This window comes from Macrosteles quadrilineatus, unplaced genomic scaffold, assembly GCF_028750875.1.
Source record: "Macrosteles quadrilineatus isolate MER2022 unplaced genomic scaffold, UCM_ALF_1.0 Scaffold_7__1_contigs__length_78375512, whole genome shotgun sequence".
NCBI classification, from domain to species: domain Eukaryota; kingdom Metazoa; phylum Arthropoda; class Insecta; order Hemiptera; family Cicadellidae; genus Macrosteles; species Macrosteles quadrilineatus.
This window is the reverse complement of record NW_026542600.1, coordinates 63,945,185-63,957,941: the sequence shown is the minus strand read 5'-3', so window position 1 is coordinate 63,957,941 and position 12,757 is coordinate 63,945,185. Positions and strand designations below refer to the sequence as shown.

The window sequence follows — 12,757 nt, the reverse complement described above, 5'->3', positions numbered from 1 at the left end:
AATTAAATCTAAACTAAATTATATCCTTGAAATGTCAGATGTATTCCCTATTTAAATAACATCAGACTTCAGCCAGTAAGCCGACTTAGGTCTGCTGCTACAGGTAAGGTAATATTGTATGTTTTTATGGAAATAATAATAGTTTGGAATTAAACCAATACATTTTCCGTAAATGAATTAAATATATCCACAAACAAGTAAACTGCACAACAGTTTACTTATTCTCTGTAAGAATAACATAGTAGTTTTAAAATTAGTTTTTTGGATTATTTTCCGCAACGATTGAGCCTACAATGCTTCAATGTACTAAATTATTTGTTTTTGATTTTATAGCTCTACAAAATGTATTAAAAAGAAATATCTAAATGTTGAGTTTTGAGGGTCAAAAACCAATTTTTACTCCCATAAACCCCTCTAGGGTGCAATAACTAGGGAACTTATAAGAGGTTAGAAGTTTCACTTCTCGGCAGAGTTCTGCGGTTTTCCTTGCACGAATAGGCCATGACTTTTCCTGTTTAGAACTTTAAAAAATCTTTGAGGAAGCATGAATCTCAATGATTTTTTATAATTGAAATGTGCATGGTCATTCTCAGTGGAATGTTCAGGACACTCAAAGAACTGTGTTGATTGCTGATTAAGCTTTAATTTATTAAAATACATTAAAGATATTAACACGTTGGTGCAGACAAACTTTGCATGGTTTTTGCACCTGTTGTATAACATACATGTATCCATTTTTGTTCCATAAATAAATTGATTGATTTGTGGATTAAAAGGGCTACAGGCTCGTAAGGCAATTCTCTCTTAATAGTGCTGAACGAGCGATTCAATTTAAACAATCCAATACATCTGGCTGCCCTAAACCGACTCCAAGGACTCCCAAACATCACATGGCCACCCAACACTAACCATCTCTGCAAAAAGTTAAATCCCAGTCTTTTGTCATCCAAGGAATAACACCATTGTCTTCTCGAGTCACACCTCCCATATGGATTTGCGGCCTGGGGAGGCACAAGCATAAATTATCTGCAAAAAGTGCAGACTGTACAAAAGTATTTAGGACTTCACAAAATAGAGCTATTACGACACTGATTGGACTAGGCCCAAGAGACACATCCAGGCTGTCCTTCAAAGACCTCAAGATGCTGACAGTAGACTCACTTGCCAGATCAAGAGATCAAGCCAGAAAGGAAAACCTTCACCCACACAACACAAGACACACTTCCTTCTATATGCACATGGCCTCACTCAGTACAAAAAGAAACACTACTATAAGAGTGCCTTCTTCTACAACCAGCTACCAGAGGAGATCTCAAATTGCCTACTGGATCAAAACAATATACTCGACCCGGGTGTTTCCTTAAAGAAGGAATGAACAATGAACTGTCACCAATGCTTTACTCTTTCTTTATACACTGCATATACATTTCATATTGCTACTTCAACATGCGACAATAACTAGATGAAGTCTTAACGCAACACTGAACTCAATGCATAGGTGAATAAAGATTGTTGATTATTTTATTTCACAAAAAAGTTTATCCATATAGTTTGAATATGCCGACTCAAATTAGTAGGGGTGTGCGAGTACTCGAATCTTCGAGCTTTTTGGTCGAGCTTTTCATTATTCGGCTCGGCTCGAGGCATTTTGAAAAAGCTCGAAGTTCGAGCCGAGCTTTTAATACTAAGTCAAAACTAAAAAAAAACACTTAATTTGGGTCGTAATTGAAAACAATGTTATCACAATTCTACGTTGTTCATGCTCCGAGGTTTGATAAGCAGGAACCTCGGCTCAGTCAAGACGCAATGATTATCGATCGTAATTTTGAGGACATAGGAAAGAGACAAACTACCACAATCGTGTTGTCTTTCTAATACAGCTATTCGTATCCTAATATACAACGCAGTGCGAGTGCGTGATTGGCCCGTCACTATGACGACACACGGTTGCCGTGACAACCTACAGTGCGCACTGAGCACTGCGCCTTGTGTAGGAGGGGAGATTATACCAACAAACTATTTCAGGAATTCTATTTTGGGACGGATGAAAGATAAGGAAGAAACAAAAAGTGGTCACGTGTGCAAATGTAGTGGGCGACACAATAAGGCTGTAAACGTGTATCGTATCGTCGTGTCATTGTTCCTTGTTTGTTTACTTTTTCAGATTCCTTATCAAACGCCCCTATCTCCTATCTCCCTTTCATTCTCTCTCTCTGCTGTCTCTCTCTAACAATGTACTGATTAAACAGATTGTGGTTGACGACTTTTCTACTTATAAGTTTCCCTGCGGTTATTTTAGTTCAATCAATCCCATAACCTTTCTAATGTTTATCAAAATAATGAATTAATCTGTTTTGTATTTTATTTCCTTTAAACCAACCCCTATTTACCATCTGTGTTTTATAGAATAAAATGTTTGTTTATAAAGTTTGACTGGCCACACAAATTTGTACCTATTTTATTTTGTATAAAGTAACAGTTACTTTGATGATTATATATATATATATATATCAATAAGTGGTGCGTGCTGTAATGAATGCTTTTTATTATCAAAATAGGTAATGAATTATTAATTTTTGATAATACATGGGTCATTGGAATACCATAATGTGATGTAGTTTCCTATTTGTAACTTGCAAATAATAATAATTTATAGTTAATTCTGGAAAATGAAAAATAGTGATCGCATTCATAAACCTGTTGTCAAAACAGCAGCGAGGGTGTAAGGGTTTATTGTTTCAGACGCAAGGGTGTTTCAAGGACAAAGTGTTGGGCCTCCCGGCTTAAGGGGGGGAGGGGGGCGGTGAGACTGTGTGAAGGGGAGGAAACTGGTTTTGGCTATTTATTGATTAGTTCGCCGACCCTTCTAGATAACAAAATTGAGTGACAGTGTTAAATCATCGTGTTCTTTATTTCATTTCTTGTTTACTTTGTGTGTTATTCTATTAATTTTGGTGTTTTGGTCTATTTCCTCTATATGTCAATTATATTTTTTTTAATATATAAGTTTACTTTTTACTTGTCTCTCCACCTTTTTGGATCCAAACCAACTATGTTCTTTTTTTATTAATACGATTCATAAAACAAAAATTTATTGTGCATGGAAAACAACAAGAATAATCACGTGTTTTTAAATTTATTTTCTATTTATTTATACAAAATAGAATTAAATATTCATAGTAGTTACAATATACATATGTAATCGACTTGCTAGTTGTTTTGTCGGTCATTCAAGGTCGCGTTGCTGTTCTGTTATGAAAGACAATCTGATTGTCTCAGTCTGCACTGCATATCTCGTCAGGCCTTCAATCGATATCCTTTTATTTCTTGCATCTTAATTTAGTTCAGTTCAGTTCTTATCGTGATTATCTACTATTTGATGTCTTGACAATTCTCAATGTTTTTAAACATATTAAAATAACATTGTGTTTATTTAAAAATTGACTGAACATTATTATTATTATGCACTTTCTTAAAACAAAAAGTTAATTTAGATAAGGTGACGCTAGGAAAAGCTCGGCTCAAAAAAGCTCGAGCTCGAAAATTTTTTAAAAAGCTCGGCTCGGCTCGGCTCGAGGTTGAAAATCACTATTCGCACACCCCTACAAATTAGTACATGGGACATATAAAAGGAATATAAAAAATGTTAAAGTAACCTTTTATCTGGTTGCAGGTCGCAACAAAGAAAGGCTATTCTGTAAAATGGTTCAGGACATGTTGCACAAAACTTCTCTCTGAATACACTCTGGTTGAGGCCGAAGTCTGAAGATCTTGGTAGGTAATCGGGATCTGCATTGACTCTTCCAATGATCTATAAACAAACCACAGAATATAACACGCATATATTTTAAAAACTACACACTAGCACTGATTAATACTATTTAAAAAAAAAACATTTCTTAGTATTTTTCTTGTTTAAAGACAGGGGTTGGGGTAGTATAACCAAACCATTCAGAAAATTTGGTTAAGAGATAAAAAATTGTACCGGAATTGAGAATTGATTTTTCAGGTATCGGTATCAAGATTCGATAAATTTTGATATGGACAAATTACTAGTTATAAGCTAAGCTATAATGTTAATATAGCTTGGTAATATAAACAGCACTCAAGTAACAGTATATTTCTATACAAATTGACTTTTATTTGAACTTTGTTGTTCTTTTCTGCTTTATTTTAGTTTAGTTCTAGATTAATGGTAAATCATAAGCAAGCGAACAACCGAAAAACTACTAAATGAACTCAGTATTGTATCATACATCATCGTCTTCGAGTTCATGAATATTTTAGGTTTGGCAAGAGTAAAACGCAAAAATGAAAATAATGAAATCAAGGTTAAAATTTAGTGTTTGGAATTAGTTTATTTTTATTGTTACTTTTTAGCTCGACTGCACATTTTCATATGTCTAATAAATAGCCATCTTTTTTTTTATTTTTCGGAATGCAGTGCTGCACGTTACATACTTATTGATTGTCATTACGTGATTTATTTTTCACAGCAAAGACGCTCATATGGATGTATTAGTATTTGTCATAGACGATAACTAGTTGACCGCTATAACGTCAATGAGAACGTAATGTTGAAATAGTTATCTTCAAATAGTTTTCTAAAAAAACAAATAGTTTGCACGGCTGTTCTGAATGTGATTAACATTTATAGGCAGTATAATAAACCAAATTTACGGATTCATAATAGTTTGAAACATTACAGCAAAATCATACCTCACATAAAACGATCCCAAATGAAAAAATATCCACTTTTTCGTCATATTTGTTGCCTTTCATCATCTCCGGAGCCATCCAGTATGGATTTCCCACGACGGTGTAGCGTTTCTTGCGCTCACATCTGCGGTGGGAGTTCGGACCAGTTTTTGTTCCAAATCTACGAGCACCAATACGACTGATCCCTGACCCTCTTTCAGAATTGCTTTGCGAAATTATTCTTGCCAAGCCAAAGTCCGCAACCACTACAGCCTTGTCCTGAAATAATTTTTTTTATAATAATTAATTGTTATTTAAGGTTTTTCAGAATTAAAGGATCTTGTTACCCATAAGAAGTTTTACAAATCTCAGAGTTTCTGAGTATTATGCTTTTCTATAAATAAGAATACCCCTGCCACAGCAAACCTGTAGTCCAAGTGAATTTCACTAAAATATTTCCTCAAAATTGTCAGATTTATTTCCTATTTAAATAACATGAAGTTTTATGAGTAGGTCTACTTAAGTTTGCTGCTACTGGAAAGGCAATAAAGTGTTTTTCATTGAAATATTAATAGCTTAGTATAAAATAAAAATATTTGCCAAATTTGATCAAAATATATCCATAAACAAGCAAAAATCAATGGTTTATTTTATTTATTTTCTATAAGAATAACTTGGGAATTATGACCCAACTCCTGATCTGCACTCTTGGAAGACAAATTGCTGCTGAAGAAAATCAACCAGTAAAGCTGCTTGGTTTCTGGCTTGAACAGAAATTAAACTGGGATTACCATATAGCCCAGATCTGCACCAAATTGTGTAGAGTGGTCTTCCTCCTCAGAAAGCTACGGGATGTGGTCACTGAGCAGTACCTTGTTACTGTTTACTTCTCACTCAGGGTGTATACTATTTTATTAAAGTGAAATTCCAGGTTTTTTCCAGGTTTTTTCCTGGTTTGTCCAAGTTTTTCCAGGTTCCCGCGTATTTGTTTGGTTCCACTTAAACTATAATCAATCTAAGACTTGCCGCCTAAGTATACAATATAAACTTACATTAAATTTGTTTCAAAGACCAGTGAGCTAGTGTTGAAAAAGTATTAATCCATATTATAGTAATAATTTTCACTATCATCATTACTTAAGTCCACGGAAACATCGTCTCTCTCGATAGCAGCAAAATCATGAATATTATCTTCATTTTTTATGAACACATTATCAACAGCGGCTAAATCCTGAATATTTCCTGCGGTCGTGTGGTCGCTTCCCACGGTGATGTAAACGTCATCACAGTCTTACGTTACCATAGAAAAATCCTGGACATCTCCCGCGGTATGTATACATTATCGCCATCTCTCGCGATCACGAAAACGTAATCATCGTCATCCACGATTGCGGCAAAATCACGAAAATCTTCCGCGGCCGTGTGGACCTCATCATTGACTCCCACGGTCACGTAAACGTCATCGTCATCGACCGCGATCACGGCAAAATAACGAAAATGTTCCGAGGCCGTGTAGACACCATCATTGACTCCCACGCTCACGGGAACGTCATCGTTGTCGTGCGCGATCTCGGCAAAATCATGAATGTTTCCCGCGGCAGTGTAAACATCATCGTTGATCCTGCGGTCACGTAAACGTCATCATCGTTGTCCGTGATCGCGGCTAAATCATGAACATCTGCTGCTGTGTAGACAAAATCATCGTCGTCTTTCGCGGTCACGGCAAATCACGAATATCTTCCGCAGCCGTGTGGACATCATCATAGCCTCCCGCAGTCACGGAAACGTCATCGTCCGCGATCTCGGTGAAATCATGAATATTTCCCGCAGCCGTGTCTACACCATCGTCGTCTCCCACGGTCACGGAAACGTCATCGTCGTTTTCCACGATCACGGAAACGTCACCGTCGTCGACCGCAATCACGGCAAAATCATGAGCATATCACGCGGCCTCTTAGAAATCATCATCGTCGTCTTTCGCGGTCACGGCAAATCACGAAAATCTTCCGCGGCTGTGTAGACATCATCATTACCTCTCGCAGATATGAAAACGTCATCGCCGTCGTCCGCGATCTCGGCAAAATCATAAACATCTGAGACCGTGTAGACATAATCATCGTCGTCTCCCGCGGTCACGGAAACGTCATCGTCGTCGTCCGCGGTCACGGAAACGTCATCGTCGTCGTCTGCGGTCACGGAAACGTCATCGTCGTCTCCCGCGGTCACGGAAACGTCATCGTCGTCGTCCGCGATCTCGGCAAAATCATGAATATTTCCCGCAGCAGTGTATACATCATCGTTGACCCCGCGGTCACGGAAATGTCATCGTCGTCTCCCGCGGTCACGGAAACGTCATCGTCGTCTCCCGCGGTCACGGAAACGTCATCGTAGTCTCCCGCGGTCACGGAAACGTCATCGTCGTCTCCCGCGGTCACGGAAACGTCATCGTAGTCTCCGCGGTCACGGAAACGTCATCGTAGTCTCCCGCGGTCACGGAAACGTCATCGTCGTCTCCCGCGGTCACGGAAACGTCATCGTCGTAGGTCGCAATCGCGGCAAAATCATGAGTATTTCACGCTGCCGTGTAGAAATTATCATCGTCATCTTTCGCGGTCACGGCAAATCATGAAAATCTTCCACGGCCGTGTAGACATCATCATTGACTCCAGCGGTTAGGGAAACGTAATCGTCGAAGTACGCGATCGCGGTAAAATCATGAATATTTACCGCAGCCATGTAAACATCATCGCCGTCTCCCGCGGTCACGGAAACGTCATCGTCGTCTCCCGCGGTCACGAAACGTCATCGTCGTCTCCCGAGGTCACGAAAACGTTATCGTCGTCGCCCGCAACCGCGGCAAGACGCATTTTACGACTATAATCTTCTACCGGGGCTAAAATAAAAATCCCGGATTCGGTCCAAAAATCCCGGCTTTTTCCCGGTTTTTTCCAGGTCCCTTCAAATTCAAGGTTATTTCCCGGTTCTCCCGGTTTTCCCGGTTGGTATACACCCTGTCACTGTACCACAGCCATATCGTGTATGGTATCCTCCTTTGGGATCACGCTTCCACATGCAGTAGATTGTTAATACTACAAAAGGAGGCGTTGAGAGTGATGACCTCTACTGAAATAGGGGCAGAGATTTCACTCATAGGCCTATCTTTCAACGTCACGACATTCTAACTGTTTATGGACAATATGTCTTAACTCTCTGATATGTACGCCAGAACATCTCTATGTAAAGAAGAAGACAGGATATCCATCAGCATAACACCAGGAACACTAGATACCTCGACACCCCTCAATGCAGACTGTCCAAATCCCTGAATAGCTTCCCAGTGACCGCAATCAAACTCTTCAACAGTCTACCTGAAGAAGTCAGAAGTATGGATGTGGCTGGGGTTAAAATCTCAGTGCGGGAAGAATTTCAAAGTAGGCCTATCTACTGAATCAAAGATTTAGATGACGTGCCACTTTTCTTAACTCGTCGCAATCGCAGTTCAGTTTTTAAAATTAGTTTGACGCAGTCTATCCCGGATTCCGGTCAGAGACGAAGTCTTCAAGTATTCAAGTAAGTAAGTATATTAACCAACTGTAGCTTTGTTTGTGTAAAAAAAAAAAAAAATAGTTGAATTAGCCACTTACAGGGTGCGCTACAGTCTGAATTATGTTTTCTTTCTTATTTTTTGATACTGTGGTATAAGAGATAATATAGTTTTAGTTTATAATGAGCTGTCCTATCAGCTATTATTTATGATGAAAATGGAATGTTTTTTGAACTCACTTCTCTGACTAGACAGTTGTTGGAGTTGAGATCTCTATGGATAATGTTCATTGAGTGGAGGTAAGTCATGCCTGCTGCAATGTCCTTGGCAAAGCTCACTCTCTGCTCCCAAGGAAGAGGTTCACTCATGTCCTGTATCAGATCCTTGAGGGTACCTCCTGAGATAAATTCTGTGACTAGGTGTAGTTTTTTGTCTTTGTACAGGACTCCGATAAACCGCAGGACATTTTGGTGATGGAGACTACGCAAAACGGCAACCTGCAATTAAGTGGAAGATTAAATTAAGGTCAACGGAAGGTAAAAGTAAAGGAGTTTTTATTATACTATTTTTTATGAAAAACCAAGAGATAAATTTAACACAATAAGGTCATTTGAATAGTAGAATCTCAAAAACCAATGGGAGTAATGTAGCATATGGCTATCCATATTATGTACAACTTTTGGAGTGGTGGTGGGCAGCACATAGTGGTCTACTACTAACTGTTCTGCCCAATTGTGTCAATGCTATTTAACAGTTCCACACTTTGATTTATCAACTTAAAATACATTAGTTAGTATTAGTTAGTACAATAGTACTAAAAACTAGTGATTACTAGTGATCACTACTAACCTAGTCAAATCTACATGTCATCCGATTTTTTAGATTTGATTGACAAAATTAATACTGATAATTATTTTGTTTGAAAAAACCTCTAGCAAATTTAGTTACAGTATGTTAAGAAACGTATTTATTTTCCTTTGTGTAGTGGCAACCATGTTTCTGTTTTTACTTCTGCCAACAAAAGTTGGTTAGATCAATTATCTGGGATCTTATGGCAGGACTAACTCTTTCTCCAGAGTCAATCTATTAAGATTTTTATAAAAAAATATTGTTGAACAAAAAATAAACACTACACAGAAGACAAACATACCATATTAAAAAATAATTACATTCCATTATCTTGTGAATCATCTAATCCACGACGGTAAAATCAGAGTGTCAACATATGCAAAATATAATGCATTTGTAATTTCTGTAATCAGATAATCATTCACAAATTGAAGAAGCAAGCAACATATTCATTTTTTCAAATTTACCAGTTAATTGACGAGGTCTATTGACTTATTTTCCATTATTCCAGTCCTGATTTTCCAGTGACTCATTTATGAGAGCCTACTGTATTGCATTGAAACAAGAAAAACTGTATTATTGTTTACAACGAAATAAGTTTATGTTTCCAAATTGAACATATACCTCTTTTAGGAAATTTTTCTGAGCATCTTCTTCAACCCTGTAAAGTTCTTTCAGAACCATAACTTCTCCTGTGTCCCGGTGGGTGACTTGGTAAACCTTTCCAAAGAACCCCTGACCAAGGAGCCTTCCCTTTACCAAATCAGAGGCTCGGAATATCCTCTGGTTCTTGGGTTCTACTCGGAAGGAACGTGTCCTCGACAGGTCGCATCCCTCCCTTGATGTGGGTGGTGATCTGAATATCAAAGAAAACCGGCTCATCAAGGCTTTGAGTAAAAATCACTAAAAAAACTATGGATTACGTAAAAATTTACTGATTTGTATTATTTTGAGACAGTAGGGATTGAACCTTGCTTACTATAAAAATATTACAAGTTTTTAAAGTTTCATTATTCACATTAAATTTGTAATGAGACTGCCTGCATGATAGAGATGAGAGTGATCTGTTACCATATATGATAGGCTGTTTAGAAACCAATTTTTACCATACACACCATTTGGAATAATCATATGACCAAAACTAACATGCTTTTACTCGAGTATAATAAAAATTGTTCTAAAGATAAGTCAGATAACAATAACAAGGCTGTGAAACCAACCTTTATTTAATAAAACCAAAAACCATTACACAGTGATATCTTTAAAAATATTGTTTGAAGCAGGAGAGTACAAAGACATGTTTACTGTGTTTTTCCTAGAGTGATGCATACTCTTAATAAATTTTAAAACCTAAAAAGAACGGGAGGAGCCAACTGTAATTTGAATTAAACATCTTTGCCTAAGCCTTACCCATCCAGAAGCCTAGACATAGAAGAGGAGCGCTCCTTGTTATTGGGCCTTCCCCGCCGCAGCTGTCTTGAAGACCGTGAACCTGAGACATATCCCTCATCCTTGCGCTTGAACAATCTTTCCTTGTCGGAGGGTTTGAGCGTTGGAGCAGGTAGAGGGGGTGGGATGGTAGGCCTTCGTCTACCCACTGCGTCTGGGTCGTGCTCTATCGTCAACTACAATCAACACATTGTATCCATACATAAAGATTCCCAAACATATAACAATGAATTTTAATTTTTAAGGACAAATAAAATAAAAGGGTATTTTTATGTTAAAAACATCAGTTGGGAAAATTAAGAGTTAATACTGGACAAATATGGCACTGTAATTGATTACAGTTGTATAAAAATAATTAGGAGGTGGACATAAACTCGAGTGTCGAGTAACTATTCCAGATTTTTTAAAGGATTTTTGTTTGTTTACCTTTTTTTTAATGTTTTTTTGTTTATGTTTATCTTAAAGATGGCAGCGGATGAAGTAAACTCGAAGTGTGTGAGATGTGAAATTACTGTAAAAAATTAATGATAAGGGGCTGTTCTATAATGGATTCTGAGGGAGATGGTTCCACATGAAGTGTATCAAGATGAACTATGGATATGTGGGGGATGCTTTGGCAGGATTAGGCCTTGAAGACTATGTAAATAAAAACATGGAACTCTTACTCAATCTAACCAGTACTGTTAGAAAATTAACTGAAGACAATACACATATAGTTAAAAGACTTGATAGTTAAATAAAAAAGTGAGGTTAAATTGTAAGGAGGACCGGAAACTTTAAATTACATTAAGATAAAAAGTGAAGAAGTCATTCTTTATGAACTGTCACTACTGTAAATAATTAGTTAAGATAATTTTCTAAAATATTTTTTAAATGACAGTTTCCAATATTTAAAATACCTGAAGTACGGTGTCAGAATATCTTATGAGGTTCTCAATGTTTTCTATTGGCTGATCCTTGACAGGTGTTCCATTTACCTCCAGAATACGATCTCCAATGTGCAAAGACATCAAATCACTACTGACATCCAGCCTACAAAAATACAATTTATTACTTTCGATATTTCATCAGTATATTTTTCAATTACAGATGATTTTCAGTATAATGATTTTTACAAGGATAAAACAATGATAATAATTAAATTACTACTATTAAATATGAAGGCTATTTGTAAATGAAGGTCTCCATCAAGCTCCCATCACCACAAGGGGGGCTATGTATTGTGTAAGGGTTCATATTATTCGTGAATATTTATAATAAAACTAAACCCTTACTAGCAGAATCGCCTCGCCAATTCGCCGAAGTTCCAAAATGTAAACAAAACAACTTAGCAGATGACACAAGTTCAGCAACAGCTGATCTTGTGGTTCACCACCGTACCACCGGGCCGCGCATCAGTCGCCCGCGCCTGCGCAGGAACCCCAGCCACAGCGCTGGATGTGCGCGGCGCTCGCAGAGACAGTGACAGTGAGTCGGGGTCGGCGAGAGTCGACGGTCAGCAGGAGGAGTGGCCTGAGCAATTAGGCAGAAGAAGGACGCCCGACCCTACACTCTCGCTCACGCCAAGTAAGTGGACGACATTCGCCATTCGCCGTTGTTAATATCCTAGGGCGCCTAGGATAACTCGACCTCACTCGCAATCGCTTTTATTACGCCAACCGTTTATTCACTGTTAATTAATTACGCTATTTAAGTCAAACGTCCGCGGGAAGTTTCGTCTTAAATTTAATTGAATTATTAACAGAGATCGATTTATTTAAACCGGTGAATATCTTTATCGTTTTACTATAACATAGAGTGTTATCTGTTTTATTAAAATAGCTTTGTAAATATATAACGATCAGCTTTGATTTGTGGAATATTTGAACTTGGTTCAATAAATAATTTATAGACCGTGAGTTCAAAGAAGTAACGGTCAGAACGAGATCCGCCCGGTTGTAATTACTTTCTGTTTTAATTGTGTTGTTTTATTTGTATTGTTTAAATCTATTCAAGTTCTATCGGTTCCGGTCACGCAAGGTGGCTTTTTCATATTCGTGTGTTTTTGTTTGTTTTGTTTATCGCGTAGGTCCGTGAGAACACGGTGTTACCTAAATATAATGTGTGGTGTTTAGTTGTTAGTCAATGTTTAGCTGAATTACTGTAGCAGCACTTCAGCTGTGAGATATTTTATCCATGGGAATAAGAGTAAATTCATAGTGGATTTATTAGAGTGAT

General features: G+C 37.7%; 1 protein-coding gene across 1 annotated transcript in view; it reads right to left on the bottom strand.

The window, feature by feature from the left end:
* Window positions 1–12,757, bottom strand: part of LOC128997869 (LIM domain kinase 1) — a 66,141-nt gene that overhangs the window by 16,653 nt on the left and 36,731 nt on the right. Inside the window, exons 7-12 of the mRNA XM_054423647.1 lie at window positions 11,440–11,572; window positions 10,502–10,716; window positions 9,716–9,947; window positions 8,482–8,739; window positions 4,720–4,977; window positions 3,657–3,811 (exon numbers count right to left, since the gene is read on the bottom strand). Coding sequence (XP_054279622.1) covers window positions 3,657–3,811; window positions 4,720–4,977; window positions 8,482–8,739; window positions 9,716–9,947; window positions 10,502–10,716; window positions 11,440–11,572 — 1,251 coding nt within the window. The remainder of the gene's footprint in view (window positions 1–3,656; window positions 3,812–4,719; window positions 4,978–8,481; window positions 8,740–9,715; window positions 9,948–10,501; window positions 10,717–11,439; window positions 11,573–12,757) is intronic.